The 18,845-nt window shown below is 54.6% G+C and overlaps 7 protein-coding genes across 7 annotated transcripts; 3 read left to right on the forward strand and 4 right to left on the reverse strand.

Moving 5' to 3' along the window:
* Nucleotides 1-191: 191 nt before the first annotated feature.
* On the reverse strand, nt 192-1,972 carry CCMA1212_005066 (Serine/threonine-protein kinase chk1; the record flags this gene model as incomplete). Its single annotated transcript, XM_073702346.1, has 3 exons — nt 192-1,722; nt 1,798-1,874; nt 1,970-1,972. 3 exons carry the CDS (start codon nt 1,970-1,972, stop codon nt 192-194), a joined length of 1,611 nt encoding a protein of 536 aa, XP_073558741.1.
* Nucleotides 1,973-2,918: 946 nt separating this feature from the next.
* CCMA1212_005067 (Ubiquitin-conjugating enzyme E2-20 kDa) lies at nt 2,919-3,584 on the forward strand (the record flags this gene model as incomplete). Its single annotated transcript, XM_073702347.1, has 3 exons — nt 2,919-3,022; nt 3,087-3,419; nt 3,482-3,584. 3 exons carry the CDS (start codon nt 2,919-2,921, stop codon nt 3,582-3,584), a joined length of 540 nt encoding a protein of 179 aa, XP_073558740.1.
* Nucleotides 3,585-4,019: 435 nt separating this feature from the next.
* Nucleotides 4,020-4,809, reverse strand: CCMA1212_005068 (60S ribosomal protein L31; the record flags this gene model as incomplete). Its single annotated transcript, XM_073702348.1, has 3 exons — nt 4,529-4,809; nt 4,361-4,435; nt 4,020-4,223 (listed from the first exon to the last, which is right to left on the reverse strand). Exons 1-3 carry the CDS (start codon nt 4,607-4,609, stop codon nt 4,020-4,022), a joined length of 360 nt encoding a protein of 119 aa, XP_073558743.1. The 5' UTR covers nt 4,610-4,809.
* Nucleotides 4,810-5,038: 229 nt separating this feature from the next.
* On the forward strand, nt 5,039-6,586 carry CCMA1212_005069 (Protein rax1; the record flags this gene model as incomplete). The annotated part of the gene is made up of 3 exons (XM_073702349.1): nt 5,039-5,523; nt 5,610-6,285; nt 6,350-6,586. Coding segments are annotated over 3 exons (1,398 nt in total), but the record flags the coding sequence as incomplete, so codon positions are not given.
* Nucleotides 6,587-7,070: 484 nt separating this feature from the next.
* Nucleotides 7,071-7,983, reverse strand: CCMA1212_005070 (uncharacterized protein; the record flags this gene model as incomplete). The annotated part of the gene is made up of 2 exons (XM_073702350.1): nt 7,071-7,871; nt 7,951-7,983. The coding sequence occupies 2 exons, from the start codon at nt 7,981-7,983 to the stop codon at nt 7,071-7,073; spliced, it is 834 nt and encodes a 277-aa protein (XP_073559074.1).
* A 2,489-nt stretch (nt 7,984-10,472) lies between these two features.
* CCMA1212_005071 (Copper-transporting ATPase 2) lies at nt 10,473-14,076 on the forward strand (the record flags this gene model as incomplete). Its single annotated transcript, XM_073702351.1, has 2 exons — nt 10,473-10,588; nt 10,674-14,076. 2 exons carry the CDS (start codon nt 10,473-10,475, stop codon nt 14,074-14,076), a joined length of 3,519 nt encoding a protein of 1,172 aa, XP_073559075.1.
* Nucleotides 14,077-14,467: 391 nt separating this feature from the next.
* On the reverse strand, nt 14,468-15,937 carry CCMA1212_005072 (uncharacterized protein; the record flags this gene model as incomplete). Its single annotated transcript, XM_073702352.1, has 1 exon — nt 14,468-15,937. The coding sequence occupies one exon, from the start codon at nt 15,935-15,937 to the stop codon at nt 14,468-14,470; it is 1,470 nt and encodes a 489-aa protein (XP_073559072.1).
* Between the last annotated feature and the right edge of the window lie 2,908 nt (nt 15,938-18,845).

An 18,845-nucleotide genomic window follows, 5' to 3' on the forward strand; every position in this document is an offset into this window, starting at 1 on the left:
GACCCAGGCACTGGGTAGTCTTATCAAACTGATTTCATCGTTTTGTTTGTCATGCCTGATTTCCATGCTCATACTAATGTTCATACATACATAATTGCCTAAATACAACTGTCCTATCCAGAAAGTGACAAAATCGTTCTGGGGGGCCTCCTCACAATGCCATCCTGAGCAAACAGCTGCCCCGTACTCCCCTAAGCTTCCGGGACATAGACGCCATCCTTGCAGAGCACCACCACCTTCTTGAAGAACCGCCGCCACTCGAGCGGGTCTCCCTTGACCTTGACGAACCGAATGTCCAGCACCTCGAAGCCGTCTGGGAGCGGCTGCTTGTCTACGCAGATTTCTCCGTGCAGGCTCTGCCGGCGGCCGTCGACGGCGCGGACCTTGAGGGTCACTATGGGGCTGCCGTACGGGTTGGGCGTGACGGGTGCTAGAGGCACGTTTAGTTGATGCAGCGCGTCGCTGAGCATCTGGACGATGTGGGTGGCGGGAACGTGCGAGAAGAAGCGGGTGAGGGATTCGGGAGGACAAATGTCGCGGAACCGCCGAGCCTGCTGCGTGAGCGTCATGGACGGGCCCGGCATGTGCGAGAACTGTGACATTGTTGGCTCATCTGCAAGCGAGTCGAAGAGCATCCGACGATGGCCAGAAGTCCCAGGAGGCAGAGACGACGGCTGGGCCCTGGAGCGGAGGACAGGTGCTTCCCAGTCCCAATCAACGTCCGTGATGGGAGTTACAGGAGCTTCCGGTTGGGTGGACGAGAATCGGCCGGCATTGAGCCCAGAGTCAACTGTAGGGTCGTGAGAAGCCGGCGGGTAGGCCAGTGTAGTCTGAGGTATCTTGCCGAGGTCGATACGCAGGTTTTCTAGCATCTTGGTGGCAAGGATAATCGGATCAGATATCCTGCCATCGGCAGTGAGCAGTGGGTTGTGGCGCGTGTACCAAGGATGCTGGCGAATCTGGGCGAATGTGAAGCGTTTCTGCGGATCAATGGACATCATGCCCCTGAGAAGGGAGAGGGCTTCCGGAGGTATTCTCCCCCACAGCGGATCTGAGCTCTTCCCCGATGTCTTGACGTACTCGCTGTACTCCCAGCTCGTTGAAGACGGCTCATCCCACGGCGTGTTGCCGACGAGCAATACGAACAGAATGACTCCGCAGGACCAGATGTCGACGAGGTCTGGATCGTACTTGGCAGTATTAGGAGCCCTCTTGTCCACCTTGCCGCAGGCGAGAATCTCTGGCGCAATGTACGGAGGGCTGCCACAGAGCGTTGAGCTGGCCTTGCGCTGACCCTTGTACTCAAACATGGTGGCCATTCCGAAGTCGGCCAATTTCAAGCTTCCGTCTTGCGACAAGAGTATGTTTTCCGGCTTGAGATCCCGATGCGCCACGCCCTTGGAGTGCATGAAGCTCACGCCGCCCACCAACTGCAGGAAGTAGATCTGGGCAATGTCCTCTCTCACGCCGACGTCTGCCTCAATCTTGTCGAAGAGGTCACCGCCTTCGGCGTATTCCATGGCTATCCATCGCCACACGGCATCTTCTCCCGAGGCAAACCACTCGATGATGTTGGGATGCTGGCCGATGTGGGAGTGAAGGGAGACTTCCATGGCAAGCTGCTTCGCGGAGATGCGGCCATGCTTAGTGGCGTATCCCTTGTGTATGAGCTTGACGGCGAACACCGGGCTTTGAGAGTCTAGTGGGATGGCCTTTTTTATTCTATTGATGTCAGTCTCAGAGAGTGGTAGGGAGTAGGGACGAGTGACTGCTCCAGGGGTAAATGAGAGTTCATACGAAGCATAGGCACCGCGGCCAACGGTCTTGGATATGATACGAAAGGGCAGCTCTTTGGGTAGTGGATCGAGCTGAGACTGCGAGGGAGTGAGTCAATGCACTCAAAGCTGGTTCAACAATGAATTACAATCGAAATGAGTCTCTTTGCTGTCTCAACTTGAACTTGACTCACCATGATTGAGGTTTATTATTAGTGAAGCTACGTCGACGCAGCCTCTTCTATCCCACCAAGTATGAACAAGAGAAGCAAGCAAAAGAGGAGGGATATTAGATGAAAAGGGAGAGTATAATCGAAGAATTGAACCAAGAAACTAAGAAACGACGCAATGCGGATTCGAGCGGTATCCGGATATCATGGCTGAAGCAGCATTAGGCTGCAGTACTTTTGGATTGTTAATGAGCGCGTGTCCGAACCAAGTCGCGCCTCAGCCGTGTAAAGAGATGGATGTAGCTTGACAACCTCGGGGCAATGTTTTTGTCCCGCCCCGCCTCCGTCCATTGGCTTGCCCTGCTCCATCGTTCTGGCGTTGCTGCGGCAAACAGGGTGTCCTTTCAGTGGCTGCCGCCCACTAACTCGCCTGTAAGCTTAGGCGGGTTTTGTTATTTTCGACCCGCCCTACAGAGGCTGACCGGCAACAATCCGGAAGCGTGTCTCAAACAAACAGCCCGTTGTTTTCCTCCTCTCGTCTCAGTCGATCTTGACCTCTCTCCATCCATTCCTTGTTCTTTGAGATTCACCTCGTCTTTATTCGTTGCCCTCGACCCCTGCTTGCCGTGTACTTTTACCATTTTTTATTATTGAGGCAGCTTTCCCCTACATACCCTCTTTTCAATCCTCGTCGCCTTCCTACTTCGTTAGGTACTGAACCACCTACAACTTCTGCATCCTCCAATTCTTCTTTTGGGGAAATACTTCGAAGGCGTCCCATTATTGCCCAACGCGGAACGCTGCCGCTTGTTTGCATACCCGCCCTTGTCCGCTTTCTTCTTCTCATACTCTCTTGCAGGGGGGGCTTTTTGTTCGATTGGTGTACTTTTGGGAGAATAATTACTTCCTTCTCAGAACCCGTCCTTCGTCCGTCTCTTTATTTGCGCCTGAGGAAGCCGTTGGCTTGATCACAATGGACTACTCCGGAGATGACCAGAACTCTGCTCCCGGGAGCGTCCAAGCATCCAAGCTGAACGCCGCTCGCAAGGGTCCCGATTCCCAGAGCGTCACCAAACGGTAGCCGCTCCCATGACGCGGGAAAAAGCCAACCTCAGCTGGATACTAACGCGTTTCTTGACAGGCTCCAAACCGAACTGATGACGCTCATGACATCGCCGGCCCCCGGCGTCTCCGCGTTTCCCTCGGCCGACGGTAACCTCATGTCGTGGACCGCCACCATCGAGGGCCCCGACGACACGCCTTATTCCGGACTCACGTTCAAGCTGAGCTTTGCGTTTCCCTCAAACTATCCCTACGCGCCCCCTACGGTCCTCTTCAAGACGCCCATCTACCACCCCAACGTCGACTTCTCGGGCCGCATCTGCCTCGACATCCTCAAGGACAAGTGGACTGCCGCCTACAACATCCAGACTGTCCTGCTGAGTCTGCAGAGCTTGCTAGGCGAGCCCAACAAGTATGCCCATTCCCCTCTACCAGCATCGATAGAAGGAATGAGACTAACCGTCATTCTCGCAGCGCCTCTCCCTTGAACGGCGAAGCTGCGGAGCTTTGGGACAAGGACATGGACGAGTTTAAGAAGAAGGTGCTGGGACGACATCGGGACATTGAGGAGGAGTAAAGCAATTCATAGCGTGCAGCTTCATGATTTTACGGTATTGGGTACTCGGAGTCCTCGGAGCACGAATCAATCATTTGAAAGGGTATTTGGGTGTATTTTTGCATTTCCGCAGCCAGGGGCTGGGAAAAGGAGGGCTTCCTATCCCTTCCGCAAGCGCATGACAGGTTACAACCGATATCTGAACCTGTCGAATATATCATGACCAATCATCGCCTCACCAGGCTTGTCTCTCCCCGTCACTCTCCCTTCCATAGCAGTCAGGGACCCTACCGCCAGCAATCGTTGTCGCAGGGGTGGATGTTGCCGTGGAATAAAAAAAAATCCTTTGATCACATTGCCGTCTTTTATTTTCAGCGTGAAAAGCTAGAAGAGCCGGTTGCAACTCCGTAATGCCATGCCACCCCAGAACCATTCCCAAAGAGAAACAAATTTTCTTTACTCCTCAACGACGTCGGTCGTAAGGCCCTTGGGGTTCTTAACATTGACTGCCTGAACGTAGCTGTACAACTTCTCCTTGGCGCCCTCCTCGTCGTTTCGTCGTCGGGAGATTCGTACTCGGATTCTGTAGGCAACACCCTTGACACCCTGCTCCCAGACCTTCTTGTTGAGCTGGGGGTCGATCCGGACGTCGGTGGTGCCCTGTTGTAGAACGAAGAGTTAGTAATGGCTTTCTTCCCCTTATCCCTGGTCCATAGACGAAGAACTTCGAAATCGTTTTCCGACGATCGTCAAGCGGCGCCCAGTGGGATGCTGTTGCTGTTGTTGGGGATTCGTACCATGGCCTTGGTGGCGAAAGTCTTGATCTCCTTGATGGCACGGGGAGCCCTCTTCTTGAAAGTGACACCATGCAGCTTCAAACGCATGTTAGCACTCCTCTTTCCACAACCCTTCCAGCTTTCTTCTTCTTCCCCGACAATGACGGCCGGGCGATCGAGACGACGTACTCTCTTGTGCATGTGGATGGTGTACTCGCGGGCAACCACATCCGCAATGGCGGAGCGCTGGGCAGGCTTCTTTGACGACATTTCTGAATTGGGTTTGACGGTCAGCTTTCGGGTCGGTTTGAAGACTTTCGCGTGGGCGACGAGTTGCTGGAGTCTCTCTTGCGAACGGGAAGATTTGGCAGAGATTCCGTGGATGAGAGAATGAGGGCTGGAGCGCTTCGTACCTGCGGATCGACTCTTCACGGTTCTGGACGTTTAGAGAGGGTGGTTGAAGTCGGAAATGCTAAATTCCACAAAATCTTTGTGCGTAGGGCAGGCTGGAAATTCTGGTGGTGGGGGGTAGCGAGCCAATCATGCAGCAGCCAGATTTGGGCCCGTCGAGCCTCACGTGATGAGCCGTCATGCGGCTGCGTTGTCTCCTGAGGCATCCATTTTCCCACGCCAACCCGCGCCAAGTGGAAATTGAAACCGGCGCCAATCTACCTGACTGACCCGTTTTCTCCATTCAGCCTCAACGCCATCATTCCATCCATCACCGCCGGCAACGGGCAGCTCCAAGCTCCTCTGTGCGACAGCTTCTCTTCCTACTATCGCTCGTTCGCCCTATCGCATCATCGTTCGTCGCTTTGGCCGCCCCAGGACTCGCAATCCCTCCCCTGGCAGGGAGATTTCGTTCTCTCCTCGCGAAGCCTTTGTTGCCCGTTACACGAAGCACCTCGGCTTGCGACGAGAGCCGAGAGCAATAGCGCATCGATTTATCATACCGAGCGACCCCGAAATTCCCATCCTTTCATCTCGTCCATCAAATCTCAGTGCGCCATGGACGACCCTCGAGATACCACGGCGTCAACTACGCCCCAGCCCGATATGACGCGCAATCGATTGCCGACTCTGTTCGAGGTGCTGAGCCGTCGCACGCTGCCGCCGGTCGATTTGTTCTCATTCTATATTTATATGCGAGACCAGCAGCGATCTGTCGATTATCTGGACTTTTGGTACGAGCTTCCCGCGAGCTCTTGCGTCTAATGTCTTGGCCGCAATATAAGCTGCATAATCGACGAAATACTGACTTGTTGATCAGGCTGGATGTAGCACAGCACATGTCCCTTTGTCGCCATTATGTGCGCGAGCTCCGACGATCCGTTCTTATAGCGACCCCGGACCTGGAAAAGGGATCTAAGCGATCATCCCAGATACTGGAGCTTGGCGACATGGACTCGCGTGCGGCTGGACCGTCGATGTATGGGACGGAGAAGGAGAGAGACCAGGACGCCCAGATGTCGGCCTTCTTGCGTGAAGACGTAAGCCATGATTCGCCTCAGACTCAAACCGCCTCAAATCAGACCAAGCCGAGCCCTTTCAGCCTATCCCGTGACCCAACGGACTCGAACTCCCCAGCGCATACGGTTGCCCGGGCCGATATCAGGGCATCTGCAGAGAAGATTCTCTACACTTTCCTGATGCCTGGAGCTGAGAGAGAAATCACGCTGCCTGGCTCCATTACCCAGGATGTTACGGCATCTATCGAAGAATATGGTCGAGACGACCCGGAGGTCTTCGATGTGGCCAAGGACTACGTCTTCCAGGCGATGGAGCGAGACGCATTCCCAGGCTTCTTGCGCATGAAGGCCCTGGGCAACCTTATTCCACCGACGCTTGTCATGCGCCTCATTGTTGGACTTGTCTCCATGTTTGGAGCATTCTGGGCCTCCTTTATCCTCATCTTCCTTGACAAGTCCAGAGCAACCCGATGCTGGGTAAGTTTTCTTCTGGTCTGACAACCAAGTCTTTGCATGATGTGGCTAACATTTCCTCTTTAAGCTGATTTTACCATTCACCATTGGCGTTTACTTCCTTGCCTCATACCAATACTCCCTTGACCCCATCTTGGCACTCATTGGGTTCAGCGAGTACACACCATTCAACTTCTCTCGGATTCGAGAACCCTACGTCCGTCGCCTCCTGGCGAAGCGAGCAGTTATGGTGTTGGCTGTGACCCTCCTCATTGACGCCGGACTATGTGTCCTATTCGTTCTTGTTCCGGGCAAGAGGCTTTGAGATCATTTTTCATCGCTTCTTGTGTCTTTCTACTTTTCTTGGCCTGGACGGGGCACCATGCCGGCTTGTCGTACACGCAGCTTGTTAAAGACAAGCTATCTCCGTGCGCGGCCCGCTGAGCAAGACTAATTTATCTGGATTACGACCGTAACGAACCAATGTCTTTTTTTCAAGAAATCAGTCGAGCGAAGGAATATTTCCGTTTGATATCAAAACCCAAGAGGGAAATAGGGCGATATGGATTTGTGGCGCGAGCTTTTAGAATTTTTTGTTTCCTTTTCTGCAATTACCAGCAGTTTGTATTTACAGTCACAGCTTGGGAGTTGCCGGCTCAACTTTTCTCTTCATCTTAACAGAGCACCTGATGGCCAGTTGCGTGTTAATCTGTGTATTATATCATAGTTCTTTGTGGCTATCAAAAGTTCATAATGCATCTAAAAGCTCCCATCTTGCTTCTCATGTCATGGCTATGGCACCGCCCTTGCTACAGCTTCCTCTTGCCGGCTCTCTTGGCCAGATCATCCGCCGCGGAGACATCATCAAGGTCCATCGACTCGCCCAGGCTCTCCGCCATGGCGCGCTTGCTCAGGGCTCTGCGGGCTAGATTGTCCCGCTGGTAAGCCGAGAGCATGCCGCCGCCACCCTTGTCCGCATCGCCCAAGCTGTCAATCACGCCCTGGAACAGGGCTTCCGATGCTCGCTTCTCCGTCTCCCGCGCAATGGCCGCAGCGCGGATACTGTTCATCTGCTCCTCGAGGTCTCCGAGCGTCGACTGGCATCGGCCGGCCCAGTTCTGCAGGGCACTGATCATGTCTGGGATGGTTCCGGGGGCTAGATCGCGGAGGGGCGCGACGCTCGTCACCTGGACGGCCTGGCGGGCGGGATCGAGAGTGGCGTGCAGCAGGCCGGCGTATATAGCTGTGATGACGAGCTCCTCTACCTCTCGAGCGGAGTCGAGGCCCAGTGCTTTCTGCAGGGCATCGTACGATAAGCTCGACCGGTCGCTGGCGAGGGATACGAGTGAGAGCTGTCTGAGCTTGAGGGCCTGTGTGTCGTTGAGGGCGGGGAGGTTGGCAGTGGCGTTGTAGGTATCGTAGGAGCCGTAGGAGAAGATCTGGAGGAGGGTGAGGTACGGCGTGAATTCGGGGCTGGAGGCGAGGGCCTGGATCTGGGGCGTTTGGAGGAGCTCGGTGAAGAGGAAGGTGTTTGGGGCGGAGGTTGCGCGGGTGACGAGGTCGGCGGCGGCGCGGGGGGAGGTTGCTGATTTTGAGAGCGCGAGGAATGGCTGGAGGTTTGGGTTTGATGTCAGTATATGTATGTGACGTTGCTGGGGGACGATGCGGGTACGGGTGATGGTGTCGTACCTCTAGAGCGTTCAGGGCCTTGGTTTGCTCCATAGCGGGGAGAGGAGGGAGAGGGATCTCCGGTGCCTTTTGGTTTCACGTTCTTGTTTCTCGGAGTTCGTGATGTCAGGCTATGGACTACGGTGTTGGCGAGGCTGCGGCATGCGCAGGCGGGAGTGGGGTTGGAGCTCAATCTGATAAGCGAAGAGGCGGCGACGATGATTACGGAATAGCGGTGCTGGTAGAGGAAAGAGAAGATGAAGAGCTGCGCGAGATGTGCTGGACGGCAGCTGTTGGGGTAGTGCCGAGAATCCGCGATGCTGGTGTTTACGTGAGTAGAGATGGTGTTGGAGGTGTGCACAGGTGGTGTTGAGCATGAGGTGCAACTTCTAGGCGGTCGCTAACCTGCAGGTGGACTCGAGGTAGTGGCCGCGGGGCGACGTTTTGGTGGGGTGAAACATCAACAGGGTATTACTCGGTTGCTTGGCCCGAAGTGATGGCAATTGGAGATGCTGGAGAAAATGATGGCAGCCGATGTTTTCTATGTTTTCTACTTGCTCAAGTATGTCTCTTAAATACTAACAGCATCTACATGTCTATTCTGCGTAGGGTGAGTACCTAAAGTCAAGCCTATATCAGACGCTGGCTTCGTGAGGTAGGTAGTCGAGATTCAGCTACCGTAGGTTATCGATTGCTCAGAGCTAGCATCTTGGCTGAGATAGTATTGCCCGTTGAGCTTGGACAAAAGGAAGCACAGCATACTACTAGTAGTAGGACTATCGACGAGCCTCCCTCCATTGAAGGCGCGCTAGTCGGGAAGCGTACGACGCAGCTGGACCGAATACTGACAAGACGGTTCAACAGCAGCATCACGAGAAGCATCTAAAAGTGCCGAGGAACGTCCGCATTCGCTGCAACGCCGAAGCCTAATGCAGCAGGCGGAGGGTCACTCGAAGGAAATAAGCTTGGTTGGACATCCTTTTGTGTTTGTGGCAATGCTGACTCTGGGGCAAAAGCTATTGAGTACATCTTTTAGAGCTATTTTAATGAGGACAGATATCAAAGGTCATACTGACGCTCGGAGACTTTACGTCAGTGTTCCTCGGAATACCTGAGGTATGTAAGCAAGGTTGCTGTGCTGCTTGGTGAGCGCGTTTCGAGTCTGCCCGCAAAGGCCCAATCACGACGCCGCAAACGAAATGGCGCCGGTCCTTCAATTGCCCTTCTTCAGCACCGCTTGACAGGCCGGGGGGCTTCCGTCTGTGCACTCCACCCTCTCGCGCCCTCGTCTCTGCAAGCATCCGGCGCGATTCATTGCCAGGCCTTGGGAACGGCGCTGAAACACAGGCGCAAGCATCTCTGGCACTCCGGGGGCTCTGCGATAGGCGCCAGCGGCCATAGTGCGACAAGTGCTGAGGCGCCAGACGGCATCTAGATTGACCTGACTTGATTTGTTTGATCCCTTCCCTCCTGTCCCAGGCCGAGTCGCAATTAGTATAAACTGCGAGGTGAGCGTCTGACAAGGCAGCGAAGCGCTGTTCTGAATGCTCTTTCCCTTTTCTTTCCCTTTTCCTCTTCCTCCTCTTCTTCTTCTCATTTCCTTCTTTGTTATTGTCATCGTCCCCTGGCGGGTTCCTTCTCCTCCCCCTTGATACCGTTTCCGTCCTTCATTCACTCAGTGCCTCTGTTTTTTTCCGCCTTCTTTACGCATCCGCTTTTCTTTTTCTTTTCATCCCTTCCTGTTCTCTTCCCTGTTTCTCTCTCTTCGTCTTTCTGCAATCTGACAGCCGGTTGGTCAGCGTGCATATTCCCGCTGCAAACGCACCCGCTAGCCTTGGCCCTGTCGGCACCTGCAGCTCCCGCACCTGAGCCACCCGAACCAGCCTATTCACCTTCGATTTTGCCCTTCTTTGGTGCCACGCTACTTTTTCCGTTCGGCATCGAGCGACCAACCCCGAGCACAGTCACACACCCATCTGGGGGATCCCTGGTTGATCTTTGCGCCGTGGCGCTACGGAACTTGTCCTTTTCGATTCACTTCTTCCTTTCTTCCTCTTTCTGGCCAATTTATAATCGCCGGCGTTCCCACCCTTGCATCGTACGTTTCTCGCGGTGGAAGCCCAGATACGACTGCCAGATTCTGCTCTGGTGGAGAGCCTTGAAGGGGATCCGTTCTGACGATACCTCGTGCCGGTAGCGCGGCTTGTTCGGCGAGACACTTCTGCTGACGAAATCCGATTCGGCCGAATTCTTTAAATCCTCACAGCTGCCATTGCGTTTTCATCCTCCTCCAGGGCCGGTCTCTGGAACAGTTACGACATCTTGCCGGAGGGATCTGGCTGAGTGAGCGTCTTGTGGCAGTGCTCAGTTCATCGCGTCCAATTTCCTCTCTCGTTCCTCGTCTGTGCAATGCTTGCGGCTTCAAGTTAAGGACATTCCCGGATATAGAGGTGACCTGGCGTCTTCCCGCGCGGGCCTTTTGGACTTCTGTTTACCTGCGAGAGAATTAGAGGCGGCCATCGCAGACCCTGACGACGACAATCATGGCCCCAACATACATCAAAGTCCCCGGGCGGGACAATGGTGAACATGCGAATGCGAGCCTTACGCCGAAGAGCGCGCACATGGCCACAACCACTCTACGCGTTGGTGGCATGACGTAGGTTTCGTCCGTTTTCGGTTGTGTTTTCGGCCAACTTCTGCAGCACAAGCATGACTGGTATTCTCTCTAACCTTCCTTGCAGGTGTGGTTCGTGCACAGCAGCCGTCGAGGGCGGCTTCAAGGGCGTCAAGGGCGTTGGGACTGTCTCAGTCAGCCTTGTTATGGAGAGGGCTGTCGTTATGCACGATCCCCAGATCATCAGCGCTGAGCAGGTTCGAGAGATTATCGAGGATTGCGGATTCGACGCCGAACTGCTGTCGACGGACCTCCTGAGCCCGCTTGTCCCCCGATTTTCGGATGCCAAAGGGGATGAGGACATCGATAGCGGCCTCATGACGACCACGGTGGCCATCGAGGGCATGACGTGTGGCGCCTGTACTTCTGCCGTTGAGGGTGGCTTTAAGGATATCCCGGGTGTCAAAAGCTTCAGCATCTCGCTTCTTTCTGAGCGAGCCGTCATCGAACACGATCCGGAGCTCTTACCCGCCGACAAGATCACTGAAATTATCGAAGACCGGGGCTTTGGTGCCGAAATCGTCGATTCCGTGAAGGCGCAACCTGACAGCAGTACCGTGGCCGAGAACCCAGCAAGTCATGTCGTTACTACCACGGTAGCTATTGAGGGAATGACTTGTGGTGCCTGTACGTCTGCTGTTGAGGGAGGCTTCCAGGGAGTCGACGGCGTTCTGAAATTCAACATCAGTCTTCTGGCCGAGCGCGCAGTTATCACTCACGATGTCACCAAGATCTCCGCCGAACAACTATCCGAAATCATTGAAGACCGAGGCTTTGGTGCCACGGTTTTGTCCACCATCTCCGAGGCCAACGATCTCAGCAGTGCAACCTCCCAGTTCAAAATATATGGCAGCCCAGACGCCGCCACTGCAAAGGAGCTGGAGGAAAAGCTGCTGGCGCTTGCTGGTGTCAAATCTGCTTCGCTCAGCCTGTCCACGGATCGCCTGTCCGTCACGCACCAGCCTGCCGTCATTGGGCTCCGAGGGATTGTCGAGGCGGTAGAGGCGCAAGGCTTGAATGCTCTGGTTGCAGACAGCCACGACAACAACGCTCAACTCGAGTCCCTGGCCAAAACCCGAGAGATCCAGGAGTGGAGGACGGCGTGCAAGACGTCCGCCGCATTCGCCATCCCGGTATTCGTTCTCTCCATGGTGCTGCCCATGGTTTCCGACAGCCTCAACTTGAGTCTGATCCACCTTGGCCACGGTCTGTATCTCGGCGACGTCGTCAACTTGATACTCACCACACCCGTTCAGTTTGGTGTCGGAAAGCGATTTTACGTCTCGGCCTTCAAGTCGCTCAAGCACCGTTCGCCGACCATGGACGTGCTCGTTATGCTCGGCACCTCCTGCGCTTACTTCTTCAGCATCTTCTCCATGATCATCTCTGTCCTCTTCGAGCCTCATTCCCCACCGGGCACGATTTTCGACACCAGCACCATGCTCATCACCTTTGTGACCATGGGCCGCTATCTGGAGAACAGTGCCAAGGGCCAAACATCAAAGGCTCTGTCCCGCCTCATGTCTCTGGCCCCGTCCATGGCGACCATCTACACGGACCCCATTGCCGCGGAGAAGGCAGCAGAATCCTGGGCCAAGTCAACCGACACGCCCGCGGACCCAAAGGCCCCATCTTCTGGAGATGCGAGTGGCTCGGCGTACGAAGAGAAGAGCGTCCCTACTGAGCTGCTTCAGGTGGGAGACATCGTCGTCATCCGACCCGGTGATAAGATCCCGGCGGACGGTGTCGTTATGCGAGGGGAGACCTACGTCGACGAGAGCATGGTCACCGGAGAGGCAATGCCGGTACAGAAAAGGATTGGCAGCAACATGATTGGAGGCACGGTCAACGGCAACGGCAGGGTGGACTTCCGCGTCACTCGAGCCGGGCGGGATACCCAACTCAGCCAGATAGTCAAGCTTGTTCAGGACGCCCAGACGACGAGGGCACCTATCCAGAAGGTGGCCGACACTGTGGCTGGCTACTTTGTGCCTACGATCTTGTTACTCGGCATCCTCACCTTCCTCGGGTGGTTGATCCTTAGCCACGTCTTGTCGCACCCCCCTATGATTTTCTTGGAGAACACTAGCGGTGGCAAGATCATGATATGCGTCAAGCTATGCATCTCCGTCATTGTGTTCGCATGCCCCTGTGCTCTTGGCTTGGCCACGCCCACTGCCGTCATGGTAGGTACGGGCGTGGGAGCCGAGAATGGCATCCTCATCAAAGGTGGAGCTGCGCTGGAGCGAACAACCCAGGTTACAAAAGTCGTTTTGGACAAAACCGGCACAATCACTCGCGGGAAAATGGACGTCGCTAAGAGCGGCCTGGTGTCCCCCTGGAACGACAATGTGTCGCAGACCAAGCTCTGGTGGGCAGCTGTCGGTCTCGCGGAAATGGGCAGCGAACACCCTATCGGAAGGGCTATTCTGGCAGCGGCCAAGGCAGAAGTCGGAGTCCTTGACGCCGAGGCCGCCATTCCGGGAAGCGTCAATGATTTCAAGCTGACCGTTGGCAAGGGCATCAATGCCGTTGTTGAGCCTGCAGTATCCGGTGATTGGACACGCTATAGGATTCTTGCTGGAAACGCCGCCTTCCTTGAAGAGAACGGCGTCGAGGTCCCAAGGGGTGCCATCGAGGCAGCAGAGCGAATCAACTCGTCTGTCAAGAGCTCACGAGCAAAGGCTGTAACTGCGGGCACAACCAACATCTTCGTCGCCATGGATGGAAAGTACAGCGGTCACCTCTGCCTTTCCGACACCGTCAAAGATGGAGCGGCCGGGGCCATCTCTGTGCTGCACAGCATGGGCATCAGGACGGCCATGGTGACGGGAGACCAACGACCTACCGCCCTCGCCGTTGCCGCCCTTGTGGGCATTTCTCCCGAGGACGTGTTTGCCGGTGTCAGCCCTGACCAGAAGCAAGTTATAGTCCAGCAGTTTCAGAGCCAGGGAGAGGTGGTCGCCATGGTGGGCGACGGCATCAACGACTCGCCCGCCCTTGCTACGGCCGACGTCGGCATTGCCATGTCAAGTGGAACTGACGTGGCCATGGAGGCCGCAGACGTTGTGCTCATGCGTCCCGACGACCTGCTGAGCATCCCGTCCGCCATTCACCTCACCCGAACCATCTTCCGCCGCATCAAAATGAATCTGGCCTGGGCCTGCATCTACAACATTGTCGGATTGCCCATTGCCATGGGTTTCTTCCTGCCGTTTGGCATCCACATGCACCCCATGTTCGCTGGGTTTGCCATGGCCTGTAGTAGCATTAGTGTAGTGGTTAGCAGCCTGGTACTCCGATGGTGGCAACGGCCGCAGTGGATGGACGAGGCTTCTGCCGAACCGACGGGTGGCCTGCGCTGGAAGAGCGGCACCGGCATCATTGGCTGGGCTAGGGAGACGTTTGGACGGGTTAGGGGAAGCAAGCGCGAGGAGGGTTACGTGGCGTTGGAGAATCTAGAGGTCTGATTGTGCTCCTTTCCTTTGTCTATATATATATGTTCCAGAGGCGAGGGGGGAGGGAAGAAGTTTTGATTTCTGAGGGCTCGCTAAGGCCGGGCCATGAAGCATAGCACGCGTGTTGGAAGATTATGTACGGAGTTCAGGAACCGATATCAGTCTTGTTTGTTTTGTCATGAGTATTTGTTGCAAGACCAATACGTTTTTTGCCAGTACCGTTGAAAGCTGCGCATTTCGTAAATAGAAGGGGTGGTGAGTTGGATTCGACGTCTCTCCACTGTATCATTACGATTCCAGGTCTCCCCAAAGACCCCCTATCCCAGAAGAATTGATCACAGCTAACTCCCTTGACCAAACTCCAGAACTATAGATGCCCTTTTCAAGCCTTGCCTATCCGAACTTACTTCCACTCACTCATTCCCCCATGACCTTCCATTTCTCCCCGGAAAAGCACCCTATTGTACGTCTGACAGACGTCTCTCCAAGGAACAAACTCGTCATCCAAATCCGTCCACACGCCTCCATATCCAACACCCACCACATCCGCAGCGGGATAATGCCGCTTCGGAACCCATCTATGGCCATCGATGAGTTTCCGCGTCAGTGGCTCGCCGGCCTGAGAAGCCCTGACGGCTGCCCTGAGCAAGGACATGGCAAAGGGGTAGAACCACATTGTGGGATACTCGAGCTGGATGAACTGCTTGGACCCCGTGCAGTGCCACACGCCATATATATGATGCGTGACAAAGTTGACGCCTAGTCGGACAAGGCCGAGCCAGTCTGTGGAGGTAGATCCTGGATGAGCCTCTGGAATGTCATCGTATAGCTTGGCTAGGGAAGTGGCAACGTTTTCTGGCATCTGGATGGTAGGAGGTTCAAATTCGGATCCGTCGCCGCGGTTGTCAGCGGCTAGGTTGGTCGTCAGATTGGGTCCGTTGAACTGCAGGTATCCAAAGTACGGCTCGTACCAAGCCTTGGTTTGAAAGAGGCCGGATTCGTACTCGATGGCGACGTGATATTCCGTCTGCTGAAATGGCGTGTTCTTCAATGGAAGAAACCCATTTGGGGGAACATGAATCTCGACATTCATCGTCTTTGAGCGCCAATATTCCTGTCTGCCCCAAACCTTGGAGAGGTAATACTGGTCTGACTCCCTGAACTCGTATATAGGATCATACGTAGCTTGGATCTCGTCCACGGTGGCGGCAATATATCTCTTCAAGTCACCAACGGGCCCCATGATAGTCCCTGAATTCAGCCATCGAGGGTCGGAGTGGAACACCTCGCCATATCCCTTGTCTTCCCCCCAAGCTGCCGATGGTATGGGTGATTCCGGAGCTGCCCAGCATCGAGGGGCACGATAATCGATCGGCCAGCAGATCTTGTCTGGCCCCATGAATATGGTCTGGCGAAGGCCGCTCTGATGCAGCTCTCTGACGCTGATCTGGAGTCTCTGCGCCAGATGAGCATCGGCGCGCTCGACGAGCTGAAAATACCGCTCGACCATGATCTCGGGGGGAAGCTGGATGAGGACGTCGTAGCCATCGACGACGATGGCCAGGTCGTCGTCTTCTTCAGGCGGGAGGGAATCGAAGTAGCGTTGCATGGCTCGGAGCTTGGCGAGGTGAGTTTTTGCGGCATCGAATTCGTCGACGCCGTGCCAGCCGAGCAGGATGGGGACCGGATAGCGGTTGACGGCTGAGGAAACGAGGTTGAAGCAGAGCTGGAGATTAGGTTGACTGGCTGGAATTAGGTAGTGTAGCCTTGACGTCTTTTGGGGGGGATCAGAACCTAGTTTGAGTTTGAGCTGGATGATATCGGAGATGAAGATTTGCTCAACTTGGGAGAGTCTCGTACCATATCGGACCATGGCGATGAGGCTCTCCTGTGTACGAGGAAGTTGAAGTCAGCGCCATGCGGGTCACACAAATCGAGATAACGCGAAGCATCAGCAGAGCGAATGGAATGAAAATGATAGAAACCATACAGAATCGACATATGAATGGTAGTAGAAAAGTATTCCGACGATGAAGGCAATCAATATGATGGCGGAAGTCCTCCGCTGCTTCCCAAGTGTGGTATGCATGTCGGACAACAAAATGGCCGAGCGGTAGGGCAAAGCAGTAGTAGACCAAAGAGAATTTCTAGGAGAAAGATATCCAGGAAGAACGGAATGAGGAGACGATGTTATAGACAAGGAACAAAATCCCCGAAAGATGAAGTGCGGTTCAAGGCACACACGCGTAAAGGGAGATCCCCAGGGGTGGAAGGACCAGAATACAAGGTTCGGTAAGACAGGAACAAACAGAGAAGGCAGCAGTCAGTCACAGCCATCCTTGCACCCTTTGAGCCTTGACGAAGAGGAGCTAGAATAGACAAGATGAGCATCGAGGGAGCACTTGTGCGCTCTGGGACCACGGCTAAAGAAGAGCTTGTTCTACATGAGTCTGTATGTATACATGGTGCATCAAGACAGCGCCATGCTTGTAGGGCATCGTGCCTTACCATCAGTTTAATTTGCGTCAGTCTGCACCCTCGTCAGCCGTGGTGATGCCCTTTCGAGCTGAGGTCCCCCGGTGCTTTGACTCTTGGACATATGCCAGAGTCCCTTGGCAGCGGTTTTCATTCCAGCCTCCACCGCGACGGTGCTTTCACGAGAACCAGGCGTAGGTATCATGCCATTGCGCATCATCAAGTTCTGTGTATTCTGTGTACCTCATGATTGTAAACACGTGAAATGGGGTGCAAGTGTGAGCATGAGCTGTCAGAGTTGTCGATCTGCAGCATTAGTCCATCTTGACGCAAGCTTCAGCAGATACCCGAAGAAAAACGGTCTGCGGGCTCCATATGACGATGCAAATCGGGCGATCTTTCTGCAAGCTTCATGCACAATCGACCATGGCCTTTCGGTTATGCGCGGTTTTGAGTACCTATACGAATTCGAGTGCTGAGCTGCGATTATCTTTTATTGGAGTTTGGTCAAAGGATGGCGGCGTCTTCGGAGGATATCGTGCCGAAGATATATGTACTATATATCTGGCTTAGGGGCTTCGTTACACACCTTGACTTCTCCTTACATGTGCGTGTAAGTCAGTCATTCAGCATACATACATAGCCTCACGTCTTCTTAAGCTTTAAGCTTCTTCCAAGCCAGTGCAGTGGCGTTACATTATAGATGGCCTGCATCTGCGAATTGCGTCGATGCGGTCCATCTTGACATGACGTCTGTGCCGCACGCCCCTGAGGAGGCCAACCAGGAGGTGTGACGATTGCAAGCCGTGCGCGAGTTGAGCAAACACTGAGGCGGGCAAGCGAAGCCTTAGGAGTTGACTGCCACTCCTGAGCAAGGCATATTTCTCTCTCTCTCTTTTTAATTTTCTTTCTTGTGATTTTGTCCATCGATTGTGTGCTCGAATGCTTGTTTCTGCGATTGGCAAGGTGCCTGACATGTCCGCTGTTATTGTCTACGCCCTACCAAACGTCATCGAGATGGAATTTACGTGTCAAATGCCCGCATCCACATGTTCTCGGGCCTCGTATTGGTGTTGGCTCCTACTGCAAGTACGCAGCTTGGCAGCATTCCCGCGTTGGCAGTGCTCGGATATCGGGGGCTTGAAGACGGTACATGATGGTGCGAGCCAACGAGAGGCGCAAAGGCGCCGGGAACATGGGAATAGTCGTATATGGGTTTCTCCAAAACTCATCAGACCAACAAACGCCGCCGCAGCAGCAAACCAAACGAAATCAAAACAACTCGTAAACATAGAAAATTGTTCGTCGTTGAATTCCGGCGCCGCTGTTTGCCAAGAGCTGCAGCGCTGACGTCCAAGACATGGGCCCCCCTTGCCAACAGGCTCAGCTCCCGTGTGTTGCGGCATGCGATTCGCTGCTGTTTCGACGTTGAGGTGCCTGGACGGAGTATAAAGTGCCGGATACCATCGATCACAACGAGTTGTTTGGCCATACTGTGCTCTGCTTGGTGAAGTCACGGCAATTAAAATCAGCCATTTCTCCCATCACCGTGCAAGTGCCCCCCTAATCGCAGAAGTACGGGAACATGGCTATGCCTGTCCGCCCAGCTATGGTTACTCCGATATCTGAATAGCAGCTCCCTCTGCTTCGTACCGGCACCTGTGCCTCTACTCAGAAGCCATACGTATCATTCAGGCTTCCAAATCCCTCCAGATAATTAATCTCTGGTCCAGCGCACGGCCTCGTTGTTGTGCAACGAATCGGTCCAGTTTTATTACCGCAGCGCCAAGCATGCGCCAAGCATGTGGGCTCGCACAGTGCCAGCAGCAGCCCCCGCACGCGCAAACGCAAGCGGCCTCAGCGGGCTCAACACGCTCCGTCCGGGCTCCGTCAATCCGTCCAGGCACCGTTAGCGCAGAGCCAGACCCTAGCCGACCCAGTGCCAATAACTGCTGGGGCTCCTAAATTGACGGGAGTCTTTCCGCACAGCGATTAGCGCATCCACGCCTCCAGGCTGGGCGTTCAATCTCACGGGCCACGCCACTTTTTCCTTCAGTACCCTCGTAAGCCGCTCTGCTTCTGCGGCTGCTTCCTGACTTCTCTCCCCCTCCTCCACCTCAATCCAGCTCAGGAGAGACGCCAAACGAAAAAAAGAAGCTGCCCTTTTGCAGGAGCCGAGCTCGTCCGCTCTGTCTTTTTGAACTTTCCAGTCGTCACTCGCTCTTTTCGCACCGCCTGCGTCCTTCTGTTCTGTCTTGGAGGTCCCAACGGCCTCCGTGTTCAGCAGCAGCGGCTCGCCTCGATTT

This window comes from Trichoderma ghanense (assembly GCF_004382785.1).
Source record: "Trichoderma ghanense strain CCMA-1212 chromosome Unknown scaffold_5, whole genome shotgun sequence".
Lineage (NCBI taxonomy): Eukaryota > Fungi > Ascomycota > Sordariomycetes > Hypocreales > Hypocreaceae > Trichoderma > Trichoderma ghanense.